Source organism: Ranitomeya imitator, chromosome 1 (assembly GCF_032444005.1).
Source record: "Ranitomeya imitator isolate aRanImi1 chromosome 1, aRanImi1.pri, whole genome shotgun sequence".
Classification (NCBI taxonomy): Eukaryota; Metazoa; Chordata; class Amphibia; order Anura; family Dendrobatidae; genus Ranitomeya; species Ranitomeya imitator.
In genome coordinates this window covers 106,659,005-106,683,339 of record NC_091282.1, presented here as the reverse complement: position 1 = coordinate 106,683,339, position 24,335 = coordinate 106,659,005, and the positions used below count along the sequence as shown (strand labels likewise).

Sequence of the window (24,335 nt, the reverse complement as noted above, 5' to 3'; positions counted from 1 at the left end):
TTCCTTCACATTCTATTGCCAGCGGGGCATGGGTAATGTCCTTTATTGCAGATGATCCGTACTCAAGTTTTAAAAGGGATACTATCCTTGAAATAATAAGATCAGGCATATTGAAACCCAACATGTCTGACCCTTCTTCCTCCCAGACATATTTTTTTTCAATATTTCTTCAACTTACTGGTTTAGTCTGTAAATCAATTAGCAATCATTAATAATATACAGACGCTCTTGCGGTAGGACTGGGAATCCTACAAGACAAAACTTTATTAATCTGTGAAAACCCTCAGAAAGCGGCTGTTTCCTCGCTTACAGTCCTAGGGAAAAAGGATTCTAAAGCAATTCACACATGGCATGATGAATAAAACAGTCATTGCACCTCTGGGGGAAGCTGCGTTAAGAAGTTATGATCAGCGGCAAACGTCCGGATCTGAGAAAATTGCCCGATAGAGGAAGGTAAAGCTTCAATCTCATTGAAACTGCAATCCAGCTCTTCAAGGGAAACCAGCCTGGAGGGAGAAGATGTCGCCATTTATATAATGAAGCACACAAGTTTTAAAAAGCTTATAGCCAGACTTTACAGAACTGTACAATGAGATATTCTGCAGTGTTAGAAGACCAGACGCCCACTGATAAAAATCAGGAGAATCATCTGGGCACCATAGAATCATTATGATTATGTTTTGTTTTTTTATAGAATATTTATTAGAATTACAGAAACACTGAACAGGGCCCCAAGAGGCTTAAAGGGAATCTATCAGCAGGTTTTTGCTATGTAATATGAGAGCAGCATAATGTAGGGGCAGAGACGCTGATTACAGCGATGTGTCACTTACTAGGCTGTGTTTTCCAGATTAAAAAAAAACAACTCAGTGATTTATCAGCAGGAGATTATAACTACAGGACAACTGGTCTCATGCTTACTAGTCCAAAGTCACCACCAGCACTGGTTAGCAGCTCACTGTCATTATACAGTGAGCACAGAGAGCTGCCAATCAGTGGTGTGGGCGGAGTTACAGAGAGCTCAGCATTCTGAGCACTGCTTGATCTGCAGCAAAGAAAACAGTGATTCTATCATAACTATAGCACCCGATAATGTAAGTGATAGATTGCTGGAATCAGGGTCTCTGTCCCTACATGATGACGCTGTCAGATTTCAGAGCCAAAACCTGCCACCAGATTCCCTTTAAGAGGCATATTTTTTTTTTTTTACCAAAGCTTCTGGAACAGAGCACCTATTCCGCTCTCATTGCTGTGTATCCAGTCTTGTGACATAAACAATGGCATGTGACCGCTGCAGCCGATCAGTTGTATTCACATTTTTGCTACACTTTTCTTTCTCATAAAACTGTGCACTCTGTAGTAATTGAGCGGCTGCAGCGGTCACCTATCATTATTTATGTCACAAGGCCAGCAGGGGGTACAGCAATGGAAGTGGAGCATGGGCGCTGGTACAGAAGGTCAAGTATTTATTGGGGCTATTGATAGGGTGTTATCCATTAGTAGACAATCCCTTTAAGATCCATTTTCATTTGCTGTTTATTAGCTGGTGTAAACATGCCAATCAATGAACAAACCACCCATTCTTCAGCTGATTGGATCATTTATGCCAGCAGAAAACTCGCCATTATCGGCAGCACATATACCCTGTGTAAACAATAAAAAAATCTACATATTATATGGGGACAGAACAATTTGGCCTGTTCCCATACAGTTTGTATTGGTCTGTATGAACGAGCACCAACCGGCTGTATACAGGAGATCAATGCTGGTTTATAGACAGAAACGATCCCGTGCAGAAATAAAGAGGGAGAAACCGACCCGACCAATCTGCGAGCTCCAGAGATAAATTAATGAACTGCAGAATTGGTCAAGTAAGCGGCAATCTCGTCTTAAAATCGGGAGTTACACAGGACATCGAGGTGAAACGTACCCCCCAATGGTGTCCGGTAAGTACATCAGCTGGTTCTCATCTATCTTCAGAGTTGTCATTTTCTTCAGCGCACCTGAAATGAAAAAGGCCGACAGATACCTGTAAACCAAACTCCTCGGAATTGGGTCGTTTTTTAAAATTTTTTATAAATTCCCTACATTTTTTTTTTTTTTTTTATAAACTAAATCTAATTTCGATTACCATTGCCTGAAATGACGCAATGGATTTTGAGCTCTTTATAATGTACTAGATTGTGGCCCGATTCTAACGCATCGGGTATTCTAGAATATGCATGTCCCCGTAGTATATGGACAATGATGATTCCAGAATTCGCGGCAGACTGTGCCCGTCGCTGATTGGTCAAGGCAACCTTTATGCCATCAGCGTCGCCATGGCAACCATTATGACATCTACGTCGATACTGTGCCCGTCGCTGATTGGTCGAGGCGAATTCGCGGCAGACTGTGCCCGTTGCTGATTGGTCGAGGCAACCTTTATGACATCATCGTCGCCATGCTGTGCCCGTCGCTGATTGGTCGAGGCCTGGTGGCCTCGACCAATCAGAGACGCGGGATTTCCAGGACCGACAGACAGACAGAAAGACAGACAGACAGACGGAAAAACCCTTAGACAATTATATATATACTAGATTGTGGCCCGATTCTAACGTATCGGGTATTCTAGAATATGCATGTCCCCGTAGTATATGGACAATGATGATTCCAGAATTCGCGGCAGACTGTGCCCGTCGCTGATTCGTCGAGGCAACCTTTATGACATCATCGTCGCCATGGCAACCATTACGACATCTACGTCGATACTGTGCCTGTCGCTGAATCAGAAACGTGGGATTTCTACGTCCTTTATGACATCATCGTCGCTGTGCCCGTTGCTGATTGGTCGAGGCCCGGCGGCCTCGACCAATCAGAGACGCGGGATGTCTACGTCCTTTATGACATCATCGTCGCTGTGCCGGTCGCTGATTGGTCGAGGCCTGCCGGCCTCGACCAATCAGAGACGCGGGATTTCTACGTCGATACTGTGCCCGTCGCTGATTGTTCGAGGCCTGGCAGCTCGACCAATCAGAGACGTGGGATTTCCAGGACAGACAGACAGACGGAAAAACCCTTAGACAATTATATATATAGATAGATTCTATGGAGCTGTCCGATTTTTTTCTTCGGACCGAATCGCTTCATTGCCCAAGTTTGATCCGATTATCAAATCGCACTTGGACATGCAGGTCAATGAATCCATGGAAATCACCGGTCTGCACTCAGATGACATTAACGATACAGCACTCTGCAGCACACAAAAATAACAAGAGGTGTATGTACCGAGGTCTGCAAACAAGTCAGGCAATATATTGTGATTTTGTTTTTTTTTTTGGGGGGGGGGGGATCAATTACATAAGGATTGAGGCAGCTACACATTTTTAATCTGTTTGAGTCAATTTAAAAAATTAGATTAATTAAATAAAAAAAGTTGTAAATGGCCACATTTCTGGACCGGACTCTAGCCACAGTTCATTATTGCCTTTGACCCTGTTTTTTTTTGTTTAGTTTTAAGTAATTTGCGCCTTTTTTATGAAATCTAATTTATATGTGCTTGTAATTTTTTTTTTCGGCTTTATGGCCGGAGTTTAGTAATTCTAGATGTTTTTGGTTGATTCTTAAGGTGCGGAAAACTTTGACGCAACTTCATTCCATTAACCCCCCACCACTTAAGATACTTTCTGGTGTGATTTTATATACGTCAAGAACAAAAAAAAAACAATTTTTACTCAAAATTGGTTGACGGGAGGGAAAAAAAAAAAGTCAAGTGTTTGGCCAGTGTGGCAGATTTTACAATCAGAGTTTCATCAAACAATTTCGCAAGCTTCTGATTAAAAAAAAAAATGCTCAAAAATTGGATGAGATCCAAGTGCTGTCCAATTAATTCATAGACCCATTGGCGAGTATGATCCTGGACTCCAACATCAGACAGGTCTTCACGTTTTGGTGCAAACCACTCAAATACACTGAATATGGGTCCTGATTCATTATTTGCTTTTTTTGGGTAATTAGCAGTCCTTTTTTTGTATTGTTTTACTAGTTGCTGTGTTTTGGCACCAAATTCAGCAAAATGGTGTACGTGATTCATAAGTTTGGCGCAAAGTTAAAAATGGGCTTTCTCCCTGGCTTTTTTTGCGACTTTTAGCATTAAAAAAAACAAACAAACACAAAAAACATCACACGATAGTGCCAAAACTCACAACATCTTCGTACTCAAAATTACACTAGATGAGACTGGAGTGGATCTATGCCAAATTCTGCAACTTTTTAATAAGTCGCCAATTGATAAAGCAAACGGAAAATATCTGATATTGCCAGACTCCATCCACAAAGTGGAAAAACAAAACAAAACAGGTGAGCACAAATAACACAAACGTTAAAAAAGGGGGAAAATAGAATGAATTCGGTGTAAAAAAAAAAAAAGGTGCAAAACACATAAAACGAACGGCCACAAATTCAATGATGAATTGAGGCCATGGACTGCGATGAGTGCGAAATCTACCCATGAAACACTTATAGATCTTGTTCTTCTTCCCATCTCTATGATCCCCGCTGTTAGCTATAGAGTTACATTTATGGATGTTCCCAATATCCTTCTGCATGTTGGCTTTAGCACTGGTCAACCCCAAAAAACACAAAGAAGCGAGCACGATTGCCAGTGATCGGTGCCTGATCACTAAGGGTATGTGCACACGTTGCGGATTCCATTGCAGATTTTTCCGCGCGGATTCCCTGCAGGATGTACTGTGGATTTTGTGCGGATTTCGCCTGCAGTTTTACAACTGCGGATTCCTATAAATAATAATAATAATTTTTTTTCCTATAAATAATAATAATCTTTATTTTATATAAAGGAATAGGTGTAAAACGCTGCGGAATCCGCACAAAGAATTTACATGCTGTGGAAAATAAACCGCAGCGTTTCTGCACGGAATGTTCCGCAGCATGTGCACAGCGGATTTGGTTTTCCATAGGTTTACATGGTGCTGTACAACACATGGAAAACTGGGCCAAATCCGCAACGTGTGCACATACCCTAATAGCACCCTCCGACCTGCGGGATTCTTTACTTTCCAAGCAGTATCACTATTGAACAGTCGTGTTACGGTGTTACATCTCCTTCCGAGATACCAACCAATGGACTCTGGTAACTGCTGTATGGCATTGCTGGACAGCAGCAGGTCTTGTATAGATTCACACCCAGAAATTCCATCTTCCACCATTTCTATGTTGTTTTTTGACAGATCTAAGTACGTTAGTTGCTTCAGGCTTCCGAGAAACTGTAGCAAGAGAAAGGAAAGTCTATGTGAGACGGCGTATGACCAGTATTCATTAATGGATCACATGCATCTTTATTCTGATGGAAGAAGCTCCACGTTCAAAAATGCGGTTCAGGAGGTTCTACATTTCTGAAATGTTCGCCTCCTGCATGTTAGTTGGGAGGAATGCGGAGGACAATATCCCGATTGTTAACTAGTTGTCAGGGAGCTCTAAAAACAGAAACTTTGAGCGAGATTTACCACAATCGGCGTTTTATACACCAGACTGATCTGCATGGGAATAAAAGGAGCTAAATATAGAGAAGTGCATGCCTCTTAAATGTGACTCGTCTTGGGCTGTTTTATCTGCTGTAATTGTAGCAGTTCTCTGAATGCTGAGCTCTGTATGACCCCGCCCACACCACTGATTGGCTGCTTTCAGTGTACATAGGCAGAACACTGCCAATCAGTGGTGGGGGCGTGGTTGGACTACCAAGTAGTCCTGTACTGATAATCTTCTGCTGATAAAACAGCAAGGAGCCCAGTAAGTGACACATCGCTGGATTCGGAATCTCTGCCTCTACATCATGCAGCTCTCAGATTAATAAAAATACGCCAACAGATTGTCTATAAAACCATTTTTCTTGGACTTTTCAAAAGAGGTGAGAGGTGAAACCAGTCACAAATTATGCAGAAGACTGAATATGCACAAAAAATTAAGCAACACAAGACTGGTGCAAACAGACTGAAAAATCTCTCCCTATAAGTGTATACATCAGGATTTTGGTGTGCTATATTAGGACTTGTTCACACATTTTTCCACGAGTTTTCAACCATGAAAAAAATGTAGTGTTTTACAGTCCCAGCAAAGCCAATAAGAAAAATCTGCTGCAAATACTAAACATGTTAACATAACCTTACCCCTGGAATATAGGTGAGTCTATTGCCATCCATCCAGAATTCCTTCAACCCACTTAATTGTTCAAGTACTTCAGGCTGAAAGAAAAGCAAAATACAAAAATTATGAAATACGAGTTAAATATACATTGTGTACTTCCCCCAGTTGGAGTAGGTTCATATCTACATAACATTATAAAAAATGGAAGAAATCGCACAGGGGCCCAAGAGGTGAGGGGGCCACATTTACTTCCTAATAAGTAAGGAGTTTGTCATCACAGAACTAATGGACTGCAAAGGGCCCTTTACTGTTTGTGTCCGTGACTGTACAGAACATGGTACTACCATTCACATTACAGAAACCCAACGAACTTCATTATAGTCTATGGGATCTGTTAGTCAACTTCTGCTCCTACAAACAAGATACTAGAGCAAAGTACTGAGCCTTACCGATTAAACTCCCAGATCCATACACATAAAACTGACGTAAAGTCATAATATCAATGTAAAAGTAATGACAAAGACTGCGGGGGACAGATACTTTCCGCATGTCAAGATGTTAGGACATTGTCTTTTTGTGATGTGTTTGGATTTGATTTCCCATTCAGAGAGCTGCTTTTCTTTTATGCAGCAATACTGGGCCATTAAAGGGGTTGTCTGGCTTTAGTATACAAGTCTGCAGTCGCTTCATGTGACTGCAGACTTGTAAATCCTCATAGAGCGCATAGTGTCAGGATTCACCGGTGCCGGGAACGGTGGTCTTGTGACCGCAAGAATGCGATTTGCATACATACAGTCACATGCCGACTAGACGTGCGCAGCCTAGCCCAATGCAAAAGTATCGAGTGAAGCAGGACAGGTCTAGTCGGAATGTGGCCGTAAGCGTGCAAATCACATACTTATGGTCACATCACTGCCCGTATCCGACACAGAAGAATCCTGGCACATAGAGTGACTGCGGACTTGTACTCTATGGTTGGACAACCCCTTTAACAACTGTTTGTTCAGTAGTTTACAATCCCTTTAAGGAAAAAATCCAGATCCAATGAAGCGATCATCTTAAGAGGACTCGAACAGAACATAAAATTTTAATGGAAAATTTAATTTAAAACAGAGATCATAAACTAACTAGAAAAAAACTAAATAAAGTATAAAAAAAAGAAAAACTATCAAAAAGCGTTCAGCAGAACTGCAGAAAAAAAAAGTTTGCCTTTTTAAAATTCTGACCAATAACAGGCGGACCTCAGTACAACATGGATCTACAGTATCTGATCGGTAACACAAACCATTAACTAAAAAGGGATAAGATGGCGTCATCTGCCACTTGAGACATAAACCAAGGTCACCTTTAATTTCTATGCACTGAATTATGCAACGGTAGTGGAAGACAAACCAGAAAGAGATTAACGTCCAGTGTCTGTCCGAGTCCGCTCAGATGATGACTGTATTAGGAGCGATTTACAAAATAATGTTTCTACAACACTTACCACTTCTGTGAATTCATTACTTCCGAGATCCAGTCTCTCAAGCTGTGTAAGTCTATTCATAGTTCTGAAAGAGGAAGGCGTCAGAAATTATAGACTTGTAGGTAAAATAGTACACATAAGGGGTTGACTTTTTTTTTTTTTTTTACTTAAATGCATGTACTTAGGGCTAAATATTGTTTTTGCAATTGGTTTAATTAAAAATGATGGATCGCTTTGCTTTACACATTCAAATTACATGTGGTCAGAAATCAAGAGAGGAGCTCAGAAAAAGACAGATAAGAGAGTTACAAACTCATTCGTCAGCCAGCAATAGACAGTGCACGTCAGAGGCTATAGAATATAAATGGTGCAAAAGTTTTAATGATACCCAGTAAAAAAAAAACCCATGTCTTCAAAAGGTGAACAACTGCTTAGTCTAAGAGCCACAAGATAGGATTTTGGAGTATATTTTATAGACTTGGCCATAAATAAGAAATAAAATAAGTTGACCATTACATTGCAAATTGTTGCTAAACCATGTAAAAAAAAAAAGTTTAAAAATTATTATTATTTTTTTTTTACTATGGGGCTAAGAACTAACAGGCAGGTAGTTGCTGTTCTGCCCAGTGTATATCTTTGCCAGCTTAGAACGGTCATGTACCATCTCTGCCGGCGATTGTGCGGTTTCCGCTGATGTCATGTCGACAGAGCAGCCCTCCCTCTTCCGCTCTGTTCTGTTGGCAGGGGATCACTGCCGACGACATACTGATTAACAGTTGCCTACCTACAGGAAAGCTGGCTGTCAATCAGCATGACATCAGCAGTAATGCCCCATCGACAGAGCAGCCCGGAAGAAGAAGAGCTGCTCTGCTGATGTGAAGCAGTTGAATCGCCGGCAGGAGCGGTCGACGACTGCTGTGTAGAACAGGCAGGTGGGTGCCTCGGTTAGGAGACCGTATGCAGCGATTCCAGGAAATTAGGACTAATCATAACATTAGCAGGAAAACTTGAAAAGGGAAATTACTAGGGGACTAGTGTGGAATTCCTTGTTCTTTTTTAAAGGGCCACTGTCACCCCCTTGCAGCCGTTATAAACTAAAAGAGCCACCTTGTGCAGCAGTAATGCCCCATTCTAACTAGGTGGCTCTTTTAGTTTTGTGTTCAGGTATTACTAAAATAAAGCGTTTTGAAACTTTGCAAAAATACTTGTCTTTGTCCACGGAGGCGGGTCCTCAATCCCCAGTTTGAAGGGTATTCTGCCGTCACTCACATCTTCAGGGGCTTTCGGCGCCGCCCCTTCCGCACTGTTTTCTTTTCAAATCCGGCGCCGGCGCTGTGTAAATGTTTGTGGGGCAGGCGCAGTAAGCTCTGGCGGTCTGACGTCCCAGCCAGGCTTGCAGACTGCGCCTGTGCTGGCAGTGCGGCCGCCCACCTCGGTAATCCCTGCCCCGCACTGTTATGCATTGTGCACAGTGCGGGGCTAGGATTCCTGGGCATGCGCACTGCGCTCCTCAGCCTGTCACCCACGTCCCCTGCCCCCGCCTTACAGCGTCTTTATACTGTAATCAGCTGATCGTGCCTCCTCCTTCTCCCTCTAGCAGTCCGGGAAAGAACCAACATTGGAAACTTGCCTGCTAGCTGGTGTGTGTTTTTTCTAGGTGTATTCTTTAGGTGTATGGAATCTGTTACTAAATTGGTGGCGAAATTTACCCAGCGAGAATGAAAGTTATATACTGATGTGGACATAACTTTTACCGCACTGTGGATGCGTATTGGTTGTTGGGGGGCATTAGACCACACTGCAGCTGATTGTACGGCATATGTGCGGCATAATGCTCCCCAATATCTCTGTATATTCAGCTGCAGTGTGGTCTAATGCCCCCCAACAACCAATACGCATCCACAGTGCGGTAAAAGTTATGTCCACATCAGTATATAACTTTCATTCTCGCTGGGTAAATTTCGCCACCAATGTAGTAACAGATTCCATACACCTAAAGAATACACCTAGAAAAAACACACACCAGCTAGCAGGCAAGTTCCCAATGTTGGTTCTTTCCCGGCAACTGCTAGTGAGAGAAGGAGGAGGCACGATCAGCTGATTACAGTATAAAGACGCTGTAAGGCGGGGGGCAGGGGACGTGGGTGACAGGCTCAGAAGCGCAGTGCGCATGCCCAGGAATCCTAGCCCCGCACTGTGCACAATGCATAACACAGTGCGGGGCAGGGATTACCGAGGTGGGTGGCCGCACTGCCAGCACAGGCGCAGTCTGCAAGCCTGGCTGGGACGTCAGACCGCCAGAGCTTACTGCGCCTGCCCCACAAACATTTACACAGCGCCGGCGCCGGATTTGAAAAGAAAACAGCACAGAGGGGGCGGCGCCGAAAGCCCCTGAAGATGTGAGTGATGGCAGAATACCGTTCAATCTGGGGAGTGAGGACCCGCCTCCGTGGACAAAGACAGGTATTTTTGCAAAGTTTCAAAACGCCTTATTTTAGTAATACCTGAACACAAAACTAAAAGAGCCACCTTGTTAGAATGCAGCATCACTGCTGCACAAGGTGGCTCTATTGGTTTATAATGGCTGCAGGGGGGTGACAGTGGCCCTTTAAGCTTGCAAAGATTTCCATTATTATGTAAATAAATCTCATTTCTTGTATGATGGAAAGTTGTGTAACGCTTAAAAATACTTTGTGATTTGTTTTCTCACCACTTTGAATTTATCTTTTTGCTGTCAGTGAAGGGGAACATACTGGATTTGTTAGGGGTTCGGGTTCAGGTGAAAGTTCAGGCACTGTTCTGGTACCTGAATCAAACTTTCTAAACAGTATGGGTCTGGTATCACACCCAAACTTCCACCGGTCCGCCCATCCCTAGTCTCTACATCTGGCCCAAACTTGACACACCGGAAATTATAGGACATGCTCGCTCAGCCAATCATTGGCTGCAACGATGACCCTCCTCAGTCAGTGATTGGCTGAGCTGCATCTTCTGTGTTTCAGCACAGGACCAGTAAGTAGAGATTGGCCAAAAAGAAAAGAATCAGAGCAGGGATTTTTTTTTAAAACATGTCTTTGCCAGTGCGTTGTCCGTGCGCTACCAGACTAGAACTCGGTGAGCACACATCCGATGCTCGTCTACGCCAGTGCGTTGTCCGTGCGCTATCAGACTAGAACTCGGTGAGCACACATCCGATGCTCGTCTACGCCAGTGCGTTGTCCGTGCGCTATCAGACTAGAACTCGGTGAGCACACATCCGATGCTCGTCTACACCAGTGCGTTGTCCGTGCGCTATCAGACTAGAACTCGGTGAGCACACATCCGATGCTCGTCTACATGAGCCCTTATAGATGATGATCCGTAATGAAAGACCACCTCTAACAACTCAGAATTTTTCCATATACTTTTTTTCTTCTATAAACCAGACTCCTACAGTGTGATTCTTTAACTAGTTTACCCGGAAAATTTTAAAAGACGGTCGACCGTACTGATATTTGGACTGTACAAGCTTTGGTTCATGAGAAATGGCAGTGCAATGAAGCTCAACGACAAGAAATATCCTCGAACCAAGTGGTCTCGCCGACTTGTCGCCCCGCCGGTCATCTCCCCTAAGAGATGGACTTTCTGCACGTCGGTGGTTTATGTGTGGTGCTTGCATTTCACTCCTGCCGAATTCCTTCTTCATTTGTTAACACTGTACAGATACAGTTTGGAGGAGCGGCTGTCATTGTGAAAACTTATTGGAAAACTGAATCCTGTAAAGAAGTGCCAGTGAGTTTCCAAAGAAGTGTGGAGGTCGGAAACCTCCATAAACCGTGTACTGAAGCCACTTTTGATGGCAGAGTAACTGCAAAGATCGCCCGATTTAACACCGCTGGATTTTTTCTCCAAGGGACTGTGGCCACAAAGATCGCCCAATTTAACAGCACCAAATTTTTCTCCTTTTAGGCCATTTGAAAGGTCGGGTGTAAAGTAACAAGCCACAAACATTACAGGTGCCCGAGCGAACACACAGCGAGAAATTCAGGCTATAACCACAGAGGTCCTGCAGAAAAAATTCAACAATATGGAGTGGCGCGTGCAGGCGTCCTTGAATGAGGATGGTGAACATTTTCAACACCTGCATTAAAACATAAATTTCTCATAAACCAAGGTATGTACAGGCCCCATTTCAGTATGATTGTAACTTCTAAAAGTGACGATCTGTCATTTTTCCGGTAGTGAGTGAATCACCCTGTATAAAACGTATTTATTTATTTTACTCACTTATATAGCGCCATTAATTCCACAACACTTTACAGACATCATAACTGTCCCCATTGGGGCTCACAATCTACATTCCCTATCAGTATGTCTTTGTAATGTGGGAGGAAACCGGAGAACCCGAAGGAAACTCACACAAACACGGGGAGAACATACAAACTCCTTGCAGATGTTGTCCTTGGTGGGATTTGATCCAAGGACCCCAGCACTGTAAGGCTGTAGTGCTAACCACTGAGCCACCCTGCTGCCCAGTAACCCATTAGCATCATCAGTTCCCGAATACATCAAGCATCTATCTGGATCCTTCCCTCTTTTGAAGCTGCGCTTGTGGCACAGAGGAATATGGTTTTCTCATTGTCCTCCTACTTCTAAAAGAAGCATTCAGATTTATTTTTTTCAGGTATACACAAATATATAAATACTCAGCTTGTAAATCCTGACCATGACCTAGAAGACAAAGACATGGCCCAGAAACTACAGATCAGATTTACCGCAGCAGGAATTACTGCTGACGAGTCCTCAGCTCTTTGTGTGCTTTTCTTTCTGATCAGCAGCTGAATCTTTTCTTCTGTAAATCATCATGAACAGACGCAGGATTGTTGTCCGGCTGCGCCTCCAATAATAAGCACTGACAAGCGCAGAAAGAACAGAACAGGAAAACATGCAAAGATCCAAGTGCGTGATTTCGTGGAATGCAAGTTCAACAAACATCCTTGTCCCAGCACTGGCAATATAATCAAGGGTGTGCCCTAATGAGCCCGGACTAGTGCGGCCAAGGGGACGAGCTGCTGCGACCTGCCACTGCAAGACGCTCTAGAACTAGTGTGTGTGTGTGTGTGTGTGTGTGTGTGTGTGTGTGTATATATATGTGTGTGTGTGTGTGTGTGTGTGTGTGTGTGTGTGTGTGTGTGTATATATATATATGTGTGTGTGTGTGTGTGTGTGTGTGTGTGTGTGTGTGTGTGTGTATATGTGTGTGTGTGTGTGTGTGTGTGTGTGTGTGTGTGTGTGTGTGTGTGTGTGTGTGTGTGTGTGTGTGTGTGTGTGTGTGTGCATATACATACACAGCGGGGCACTGCAGAATACTCCACTGAATGACATGTCGGCAGAGAATGTGGATTCTGCATCCTATGTGTCTGTATCAGTCTGACACATGTTGTTACCTATTATTGCTTCATGCAAAAGACAAACTTTGCTACCAGGTAACCCATTGTATTATGGTGACACAGCTAAAAAAGATATGGGCATGAGAAAAACAGCTCTACCTCCATGGATACATCCACCAAACACTGGCAGGTATCCCTAGACTAAAGTTGATAGTGCTTTGATTTTAATTTGCCACCCATTTTGTGAGAATTTTTTTTTTCCAGGCATGTTTTGTAAAACAAATTCTTCATAACAAAAAAAAAAATATATATATGTGTGTGTGTGTGTGTGTGTGTGTGTGTGTGTGTGTGTGTGTAGGCATAGGGTCAAAAAGAAGACCCTGAAGATATTACCCATGAAGAAAAAAAAACAACCCTGGGGAAATTTCACCCACTGAGCCTTCTGTCAGTAAGATGAACCCTCCTAAGCCATCTATATGGGCATGCAGGTGATAGAAAGTTAAATAAAATGATACCTTGATATCTGTGATCGGTTGTCTTGTTCCAGAGAAATCCATGTTTTTCTTAATATGTAAATGAGCTGTTAAGATCTATGGGTCGGACATAGATTTCCCTGGGAATCTGCCTCCAGAGATTATTCTAAATGAAAGGAGGCATTACCAGTGTAGTGATTGACAGTTTACTCTCCTGAGCTACATGTCTCACACGGGTAATGCCCACTGTACTCTATAATAAGCCCTGGAGGCAGATTCTCAGACAGATCTATGTCCGGCCCAAAGATCATTTACATATTAAGAAAAATGTGGATTTCTCTGGAATAAGACATCGGATAGCAGATATCACGGTATCATTTTATTTAACTTTTTTTGACCTGCATGCCCATATAGACGGCTTAGGAGGGGTGATCCTGCTGACAAATTCCCTTTAATAATAAACCTGACAGCAGTGAGCTCCCCCTAGGGGTGAGACAGCTGCCTTGGAGAAAAGAGACATGGGAATCAGAGATCTAGATCTGAAAGAAGTGTTAGTAACCAAACAGACAGATCACAAAATAGACAACATATGTACTGCCTATTTAAAATATAAAAATTTGTGCATTTAATTTTACACGTGTTAAAAGATTATTCACAACATCAGTAAGAATTATAATTACAACGTGATTGTAAAAATAAGACTTAGTGATTTGCTTGTTACAAGACATCCTCTCCATTCTCAAGAAAGGAGGAGTTTGGATTCTATTGTTTAATGCTCGTTGTCCAGGTTACCGGCCACTGCTGCAGGTTCAGGCCTACAAGCCATGGCGGCATGTGGAGTATCTACAAGCTCAAGCTTGATCAAAAGTTGGCCGGATGACAGAAGTGCACAATACAGGCAGTCTCAGACCCCCTGCAGCCCTCCGATGCTGCAAAGGACATCATGGAGAATGGAATAGTACATAGCTCGAGCCAGAGGCGCAATCATGCCGCTGTTCCGAATTGTCAATATTCAGGAGTACATCACCCCTCGCAAACAGGAAGCCAGGAAACACGGGACTGCCGCGCCCCTGAAGAAACAGCATAACACAACCACTTAAATGAAAAATGGAGTGGAAACACTTACTTTGGTAACATTTTCAACTGGTTCTCCCGAAGTTCCAAAATTTGCAGTTTCGTTAGCCTGTGGAAACAATGTATTTAGATAATGAAATCAGGAGCAGCTCAAAAAGAGTGACACAAAATCAACACACAGTAACGTGCTGTGCTTCTTCCAAACAGACGAAATAAGAACGCCGCAGCCGATCAGCAGCCGCAGAATGGCTGCAGACGACCCTCGCCAGATGTTAGTGCCAGGGAACTGGTGGAGGAAGCAGTGCTAAATGCAAAGGAGCACCAGAAGATCGAAAAGGAGCATTTTTTACCTCTCTGGGCTCATTAAAAATGGACTGTCCAGTAGTGGACAACCCCTTTAGGAGGTGGCCAGGCTTGCTTGGCCCTTCAACTGGTATAGAGAATGGCTGGAGTTCACGTCATGCCCATTATTTATTTCAGACGCTTCACTATTCAGAACAGGAAATTATTTTTTAAAGTGTTGTCTGAAATGTTAAAAAGCTGGGAACAAGCGGGAAATATCTTGAAACAATAATATTATTCCCCACTCCAATCTTAGTGGTGAGATGCCAAGCATCCAAGCATGGCTGACAGGTCATTGGCTGCAGTGGAATGATGGACAGAGGTTTAAGTAGGCGAGTAACGACTAAGTTATTATTACACAACCTCTTTAAATCTGTACTACCATTATTTCTTATACAAATTAGGGGGAAAAAACTTTAACCACCAGTATAAAAATCCATAACACACTGAATTAGGAGGTGTTTAGGCATCTGTGAAACACAACCCAAGTGTGGACCATGATTTCTAGACTGAACGAGGGTCTCTTGACCCAAACTCAACATAGACAGAAGAGGGACCCTGTGCAAGAATAATGGTCTGTTTGTTTGCCTTCCAATAGCTGATCATAATGGACAATTACATCTGCTTTGAAGCTGGAAAGCTGGAAACGGACCCCCTTACCCATTGGGCCCCCCATGACACAGACATATAAGAGACTTTTGCGTTCTGGTCAGGAGACCAGTGGCTTCTCAAGACATCGTGGTCCATTCTTGAACTGTGAAAGTCAGCCACATGAAACCAGCCTTAGAAACCATTTCTGTTCCAGATCTTCACAATCTGCTGATAGGATAATATTATACTATATAGACTTCGTTAATAAACGCTGTGTCCTAGTGTGGCTGTTCATGGCCCGGCATGGGAGCAGCTCTGTCCTCATTGCATTACATCATTATTCAATAAAAACACTGGCCAACAACAAGCACGTAGGTCTAACAGACGCCCGATCCCCTCCCCATCCGCTGCGCTGAACAAGAACAATAGGTTTTAGGTCATTGATTTCAACTTATGCAGCAACTATTCTACAAACCCCACAAGAATCACATAATGCCAAAGTCAGTCAAACGGAAATCTTTAAAAGCATCTAAAATCAATGCGAGGCCAAGAAAATAAAATTCCGAGCCCACAAATATCACCCTTTAAAATATAAAGCCCAAGCAACTTCTGAGGAGATTTCCCAAGTGGGTTAGCGAGGAGAAAAAAAAACCCGGGCGCTGAGTTTATTTGCTGACTGAGGAGTTCAGCAGTGTAAAGGCATGGTAGTGTTAGTGTGAACTTGGCTGGAGACCTCAGCGAATGCTGGGCGCAAACTACAAAGGGCAAGCAGCAGAAATGCCGGCTCCTGTATAGAAGACATTAAAAATAATGAGTGGGGGAGAAGGGTGAGCAAGCAGTCATCAGGAGCACAAGACAGAAAGCACAGAACTAGCAGAAGGAGAGAGGCAAGTAATATTTACTGCAGAAATACGACCACTCATAGTACACTGCTCAAAAAAATAAAGGGAACACTCAAATAACACATCCTAGATATCACTGAATAAAATATCCCAGTTTCAAATCTTTATTCATTTCATAGGGGAATGCGTTGAGAATAATAAAACATAAAAATGATCAATGTAAATAAAAAAAAATATCCCATGGAGGTCTGGGTTTGAAATGATACTCAAAAACAAAGTGGAAATCAAATTACAGGCTGATCCAACTTCAGTGGAAATGCCTCAAGACAAGGAAATGATGCTCAGTAGTGTGTGTGGCCTCCACGTGCCTGTATGACTTCCCTACATCGCCTGGGCATAGTCCTGATGAGTCGGTGGATGGTCTCCTGAGGGATCTCCTCCCAGACCTAGACTAAAGCACCTCCTGAACAGTCTGTGGTGCAACGTGACGTTGGTGGATGGTACGAGACATGATGTCCCAGATGTATTCAATGGGATTCAGGTCTGGGGAACAGGTGGGCCAGTCCATGGCTTCAATGCCTTCATCTTGCAGGAACTGCTGACACACTCCAGCCACATGAGGCCTGGCATTGTCCTGCATTAGGAGGAAGCCAGGGCCAACCGCACCAGCATATGGTCTCACAAGGAGTCTGAGGATCTCATCTCGGTACCTAATGGCAGTCAGGCTACCTCTGGCGAGCACATGGAGGGCTGTGCGGCCCTCCAAAGAAATGCCATCCCACACCATTACTGACTCACTGCCAAACTGGTCATGCTGAAGGATGTTGCAGGCAGCAGATCGCTCTCCATGGCGTCTCCAGACTCTGTCACGTCTGTCACATGTGCTCAGTGTGAACCTGCTTTCATGTGTGAAGAGAACAGGGCACCAGTAGTGAATTTGCCAATCCTGGTGTTCTGTGGCAAATACCAAGCATCCTGCACGGTGTTGGGCTGTGAGCACAACCCCCATCTGTGGACGTCGGGCACTCAAGACCATCTTCATGGAGTCTATTTTGAACCGTTTGTGGAGACACATGCACATTTGTGGCCTGCTGGAGATCATTTTGCAGGGCTCTGGCAGTGCTCCTCCTGTTCCTTCTTGCACAAAGGCTGAGGTAGCAGTCCTGCTGCTGGGTTGTTGCCCTCCTACGGCCCCCTCCAGGTCTCCTAGTGTACTGGCCTGTCTCCTGGTAGTGCCTCCAGCCTCTGGACACTACGCTGACACAGCAAAACTTCTTGCCACAGCTCGCATTGATGTGCCATCCTGGATGAGCTGCACTACCTGAACCACTTATGTGGGTTGTAGAGTCTGTCATGCTACCACGAGTGTGAAAGCACAACTAACATTCAAAAATGACCAAAACATCAGCCAGAAAGCATTGGTATGGAGATGTGGCCTGTGGTCCCCACCTACAAAACCACCCCTTTCTTGAGTGTGTCTTGATAATTGCCAATAATTTCCATCTGTTTTCTAATCCATTTGCACAACAGCATATGAAATGGATTGTCAAACAGTGTTGCTTCCTAGTGGACAGTTTGATTTCACAGAAGCTTGATTTACTTGGAGTTATATTCTGTTTAAGTGTTTAAGTGTTCCCTTTATTTTTCTGAGCAGTGTATGAACCCTTGCCAAAAATATATACAAGCCGTAAGGATTTAAGATCTGTTCACACCTCTATTAAAAGGGGTTTTCTGATTTCAGAGACCTCACATCCCTGTCTGCAGTTTCTTTATAAAAACAAAATTAAAATTGCGCTAGACTCATCCTCCTTGGGTCCAGTTCTAAGTCTCCGCTTCTGCTAATGTCTCCAGTGTTAACAGCGCTGCAGCCAAAAACTGAGCTCAGCGGCTCTGCCAAGTAAGTGCTGTCATCCTGGACAGAGCAGCTGAGCTCTGTGAGATGGAGACTCATATCTGGACCTAACGAGGGTGAATTAGGTACACAATTTTTTTTTTAACTAACAGCCGCTGGGAACAGAGTTTGTTTTCTTTTAAACCCCTTGAAGAAGACTCTGATGCGGTCTCGGTCATATTTGACTAGAACAGCTCAGCATGATGCATTATTCTTGCTGTCAAAATGAAAGACACCATTACAGTCAACAGGATCCTTCTGGTGCAGTTAGTGCCTGTTGCAATGAGGATCGAGGAATTTGCTGATTTTCATTTCTCTCCTCCCATCATGAAACAGAAAACTGGAACATTTCACTGGAAACGCCATAAGATCCTTACAATGTTAATTGCACAAACGGCGTAACTTCTAGTAACGACAGACTGAAGAACCATTCCATTAACAAACAGATATTGTAAAAAGATTCTTTATTTTAGGGGATTATAATATTTTTAAATTTGACTTTAGAGTTTGGGTTTATGGATGAACAATGCTCGGTAAATTGAGGACTGGGGATGTTGGGGGTAATATAGATCATGCTGTAATACAGTCCTTACAATAGACTTTTTAAAAGTGACTATTCAGATAAACTACGGCATACGGATAAAGGTATCGGGACATTATCAGAAGCTTTTGTGAAATCCACAGACATTCATATGGAGCTGGTCCCTATGCAGCTATAACAGCTTCCATTCTTCTGGGAAGGTTTCTACAAGATTTTGGAGGATGTCTATGGGAATTTTCACTTGTTCATGCAGAAGATCATGTGTGAGGCGAGACCCTGATGTTGGAGGAGACGGTCGGGCTCACAATCTCCATTCTAGTTCATCCTAAAGGTGCTGGATGAAGATAAGATCAGGGCACTGTGTGATGGGTCATGTTCTTCCACACCAAACTCCCTCCAACCATGTCAGTATGGACCTTGAGCACCGTCATGCCATCAATATAAGAGATGGGAATAACACTTTAAAAAGTGTCTGCCAACAATCTGCTCTTTTTCTCTTTGAAGGCACCTTTATACAATCATAAATAAAGTAGGGCTTAGCCCTTATCCAGCCCAGAATAAAGGAATATGGATATGAATATGGATTACACCTCAAGAACTGGAGACAGATCTTGAAACCTCCAAGCTAAGATCAGTAGAGTTTAGGACCTGAGCTCCTTCCTTCTAGCAATTAGAGACCATGGACCCTAAGAAATTACCAAACATGTCTGACTTACAGATCGCACTATTGCGAGAAGAATAATATCCGATATGGGTTTACCATAGATAATTGTAAGGCTTCAATCAGATCGTCGAATCTTCAGTGCATGTAATGTACTAACCGGCAGGTACTAGACTTGTCCTGCATACGGACGATCACAAGGAGTTGCAGTTGTGACGGAACCCGGCCTTACTCTAGCCTTTTTGGACACACTTCTATTTTTTGCACTAATGTGTCCCAACCTATTAGTTCCACAGCAATTATTGGACATCCTGCTGTTCTTGTGGATTTCAAAATGTAGAGGAGATTTATGAAGCTAAATGCTCCAGAATTCAGGCCCAATTACTGCCAAAAAACTGCCTTGAACCACGTTTATTATGTGCTTTAGACACTTTTAGGGACTCTCATTACCAAGGATCATGACTTCCTCAAGTAGATTGTGGTTATGTGGTGTCATCTTGCTCTAAAAGGTGATAAAATTTTGCCCCAAATTACTGATGCAAATAAAACCATCCAGTTGGTGGTTAAAGTTAGATGGACATAACTAAATACAGTGCCTTGCGAAAGTATTCGGCCCCCTGGAACTTTTCAACCTTTTCCCACATATCATGCTTCAAACAAAGATACCACATGTAAATTTTTGGTGAAGAATCAACAACAAGTGGAACACAATTGTGAAGTTGAATGAAATTTATTTGTTATTTTAAATTTTTGTGGAAATTCAAAAACTGAAAAGTGGGGCGTGCAATATTATTCGGCCCCTTTAACTTAATACTTTGTTGCGCCACCATTTGCTTCGATTACAGCTGCAACTCGCTTGGGATATGTCTCTATCAGTTTTGTACATCGAGAGACTGAAATTCTTGCCCATTCTTCCTTGTCAAACAGCTCGAGCTCAGTGAGGTTTGATGGAGATCGTTTGTGAACAGCAGTTTTCAGCTCTTTCCACAGATTCTCGATTGGATTGAGGTCTCGACTTTGACTTGGCCATTCTAACACCTGGATACGTTTATTTGTGAACCATCCCATTGTAGATTTTGCTTTATGTTTGGCATCATTGTCTTGTTGGAAGGCAAATCTCCGTCCCAGTCTCAGGTCTTTTGCAGACTCCAACAGGTTTTCTTCAAGAATGGTGCTGTATTTGGCTCCATCCATCTTCCCATCAATTTCAACCATCTTCCCTGTCCCTGCTGAAGAAAAGCAAGCCCACCACCATGTTTGACAGTGGGGATGGTGTGTTCAGGGTGATGAGCTGTGTTGCCTTTACGCTAAACACATCGTTTGGCATTGATGCCTAAAAGTTTGATTTTGGTTTCATCTGACCAGAGCACCTTCTTCCACATGTTTGGTGTGTCTCCCAGGTGGCTTGTTGCAGACTTTAAACAACACTTTTTATGGCTATCTTTGAGAAATGGCTTTCATTTTGCTACTCTTCCATAAAGGCCAGATTTGTGCAGTGTACGACTGATTGTTGTCCTATGGACAGACTGTCCCACCTCTGCTGTAGATCACTGCAGTTCATCCAGAGTGATCATGGGCCTCTTGGCTGCATCTCTGATCAGTCTTCTCCTTGTTTGAGATTAAAGTTTAGAGGGACGGCCAGGTCTTGGTAGATTTGCAGTGGTATGATTCTCCTTCTATTTTAATATGATTGCTTGCACAGTGCTCCTTGGGATGTTTAAAGTTTTGGAAATCATTTTGTATCCAAATCCAGCTTTAAACTTCTCCACAACAGTATCACGGACCTGCCTGTTGGTCTTCATGATGCTCTCTGTGCTTCAAACAGAACCCTGAGGCTATCACAGAGCAGGTGCATTTATACGGAGACTTGATTACACACAGGTGGATTATATTTATCATCATTAGTCCTTTAGGACAACATTGGATCATTCAGAGATCCACAATGAACTTCTGAAGTGAGTTTGCTGCACTGAAAGTAAAGGGGCCGAATAATATTGCACGCCCCACTTTTCAGTTTTTGAATTTCCTAAAAAATTTAAAATAGCCAATAAATATCATTCAACTTCACAATTGTGTTCCACTTGTTATTGATTCTTCGCCAAACATTTAATAATAATAATCTTTATTTTTATATAGCGCTAACATATTTCGCAGCGCTTTACAGTTTGCACACATTATCATCGCTGTCCCCGATGGGGCTCACAATCTAGATTCCCTATCAGTATGTCTTTGGAATGTGGGAGGAAACCGGAGTGCCTGGAGGAAACCCACGCAAACACGGAGAGAACATACAAACTCTTTGCAGATGTTGTCCTTGGTGGGGTTTGAACCCTGGACTTCAGTGCTGCAAGGCTGCAGTGCTAACCTATAAGGGCGAAGACAGATGGCCATATAAATCGGAACGCATGGACTGGCCATCAACTCTGCCGACAGGAGCGTAGCAGCTGCGTAGAAATACATGAAGCGGTCACGCTCGAGTAGGGAGATCCAACAGCCATTTTACATTTTGTATCTTTATGTTTGAAGCATGATATGTGGGAAAAGGTTGAAAAGTTCCAGGAAATGAATACTTTCGCAAAGCACTGTATGTGCAAGCACTTATTAGACACTGTGATAAGTTCTCAGACAAGTCGGAGAAATAGGCTAGGGTCACGCCATTATGATAATCACACTCTGATCAAAGTCTGGTCCGATTTTCTCAGATGTGGAGAATTAAAAAAAAAAAAATAATGATAAAAAGAAACTTTCTCCATTCAGTATATCTGTGAAAATGCAGTCCATGAAAAACTGACAGCATGCGGTAGATGCTGCTAATTTTCTCTCAAGGACCCAAAGTCTTGCATTTGAAGGAGCATTTTATGCATTTATTTGATAACACCCATTTGCAAAAAAAAATTACAAAAATGTGGCTATTACGGCTGTAACCTTTACGCATTTTCTTTAAGTGTCATGGTCATCACAGTTCAGATATACAAGTAGCGGTTACAGCACAATTATAGTTATTATCCTCCCTCCGATACAGGCTTAATGGCAATGTCATTCCAGAGACATCTGTGCTATGCGACTGCCCAATCTGACCACTAAAAAAATCTAAATAACAAATTGCATCAAATCAAATCAAGACAGCTGCAAATAAAGTATATGATATTCCGAACTCACCTGCCAAAATTAGCTGGCAAGAAATCAAGAAAAGCATCATTTAGGTATAACTGAGTCAAGTTTAACAGCTGTGAAAACCCATCTGGGAGCCTACGGAGAGGGGAGAAAATATTAACAAAAATTAGAAGGAAATAAAATGTCAACAAAAACATCGGTAAACAGGAAATAGTTTGGTGCTCATATAATGTGGCGGTCTGTCGTAATAAGGAACAGACCTCGAACGATCAGGACAAAATTATTAATAGGGGACGTAAAACTGTCACATCAGGCAACTCACGATAATTAACACAGTAAATTACTTCTGAGACCATCAAGAGCAATTTATTCAATGTGCCTTATACGAGCTCAACTTAATAAACGCAAGGAAACACATGGGGATTATAGGCAGGCGATAAGGGAGCAAGAAAGGCTCAGTGGGTAAATAACTGTAACCCAATTTTTAAGAAATTAATACACATGGGGAATGTGGTTTCTCTTCTAATAGCAAGCATTGATCCACATATACCTTAAACAACCGGTGAGGATGTGGTCTCATGACACTAGGCTGTGACATGTCCTATACAGACGGCCATATAAATCGGAACGCATGGACTGGCCATCGGCTCTGCCGACCGGAGCGTAGCAGCTGCGTAGAAATACATGAAGCGGTAACGCTCGAGTAGGGAGATCCACTGGCCAGTGCGTGTACTGCGTTTCGATCTCGTTCCCATTGATGCTGACTGCGCCCTTAGGCTGATACTTTACTGCATACAGCTACCAATAAGCGATATCACAGTGCACACTACGAAATACAGGCATCAGGCACAATCTTCGACTATCTACCAGGGATAACGGGCAACCTCAGGTATAATATGCTGATGATGCTTCTAAAAGGCATACAGAGACTAACGGTGGCCGAACACGCCGATATCAATAGATTCAGCCGAGAGTCTAATGTGTATGGGGACCTCATAGATGATTGTCGGGGAAGATAAGGATTCATCGTTTCCGACTTTGGGCTGCGAGTCCTTTCTTCTGTTAGAGATAAGCTAACAACAGAGTTGTCTGACCAGTGGCTGTCTCAGAGACTCAGAGAGGCCATCTTGGCAAGGTGAGCGAGATACCTACCAACGACCATTGTTCAGTCGGCAGTTATCTAAAATATATGAGGGGCTTAAAACCTCCAGGATCTAGACATACTCCTACACTTGGTTATTAGTATTCTCCTTAGGAACATAGTCCTTGTTTTAGAACAATTACAATATCACTATGGTTGTTAAAAAATTTTGCAAGTTGACTAATTGGGGAAGCCTACCAGTCCCTAGCTTATTTGGACAAACCTTTTCCAGTAGTCCCATGGTATGATGAGATAACTACAAGATCTGAGATAGGAGTAGATATTCTACAATTACTTTTCATACAATCATCAGGGAGACCTGGCAAGTAGCAGAAATTCAGCAATGCTACCTGGGAAAAATGAAAGTCAAAAACGGCCTCAAATATGGAACCTACAGTATGAGGTGGCTGCCATATAAAGCCACCTACACACATTAGCTGAGTGGTCTTCACCTCCTAACTATCTGATGTGTATGGCAGCCGTACCTGATAGATGATGTTATGGGAGAGAATGATCGGACAGATGGAATTTCAATAGCCAATACTACTGTTTTCAGGAAGAATAGACGTATGAAAATAAGACACAAACGCCCCACCGAGCGCTCAAGTGTATGGGGGAGTCGGAAGAGACAACTGTCCGCTGACAGTTCTCACATGTGTGTGGCTAGCTTAAGTCAAATCCTAACCCTTA

The 24,335-nt window shown here is 42.9% G+C and overlaps 1 protein-coding gene across 4 annotated transcripts in view; it reads right to left on the bottom strand.

Annotated features, from left to right (window-relative positions):
• ERBIN (erbb2 interacting protein) overlaps nt 1-24,335 on the bottom strand; it is a 224,618-nt gene that overhangs the window by 46,477 nt on the left and 153,806 nt on the right. For all 4 annotated transcript variants that reach the window (XM_069749531.1, XM_069749537.1, XM_069749549.1 and 1 more), the window contains exons 7-13: nt 22,550-22,639; nt 14,575-14,631; nt 7,628-7,691; nt 6,165-6,239; nt 5,120-5,264; nt 1,931-2,003; nt 377-506 (exon numbers count right to left, since the gene is read on the bottom strand). In XM_069749531.1, coding sequence (XP_069605632.1) covers nt 377-506; nt 1,931-2,003; nt 5,120-5,264; nt 6,165-6,239; nt 7,628-7,691; nt 14,575-14,631; nt 22,550-22,639 — 634 coding nt within the window. The remainder of the gene's footprint in view (nt 1-376; nt 507-1,930; nt 2,004-5,119; nt 5,265-6,164; nt 6,240-7,627; nt 7,692-14,574; nt 14,632-22,549; nt 22,640-24,335) is intronic.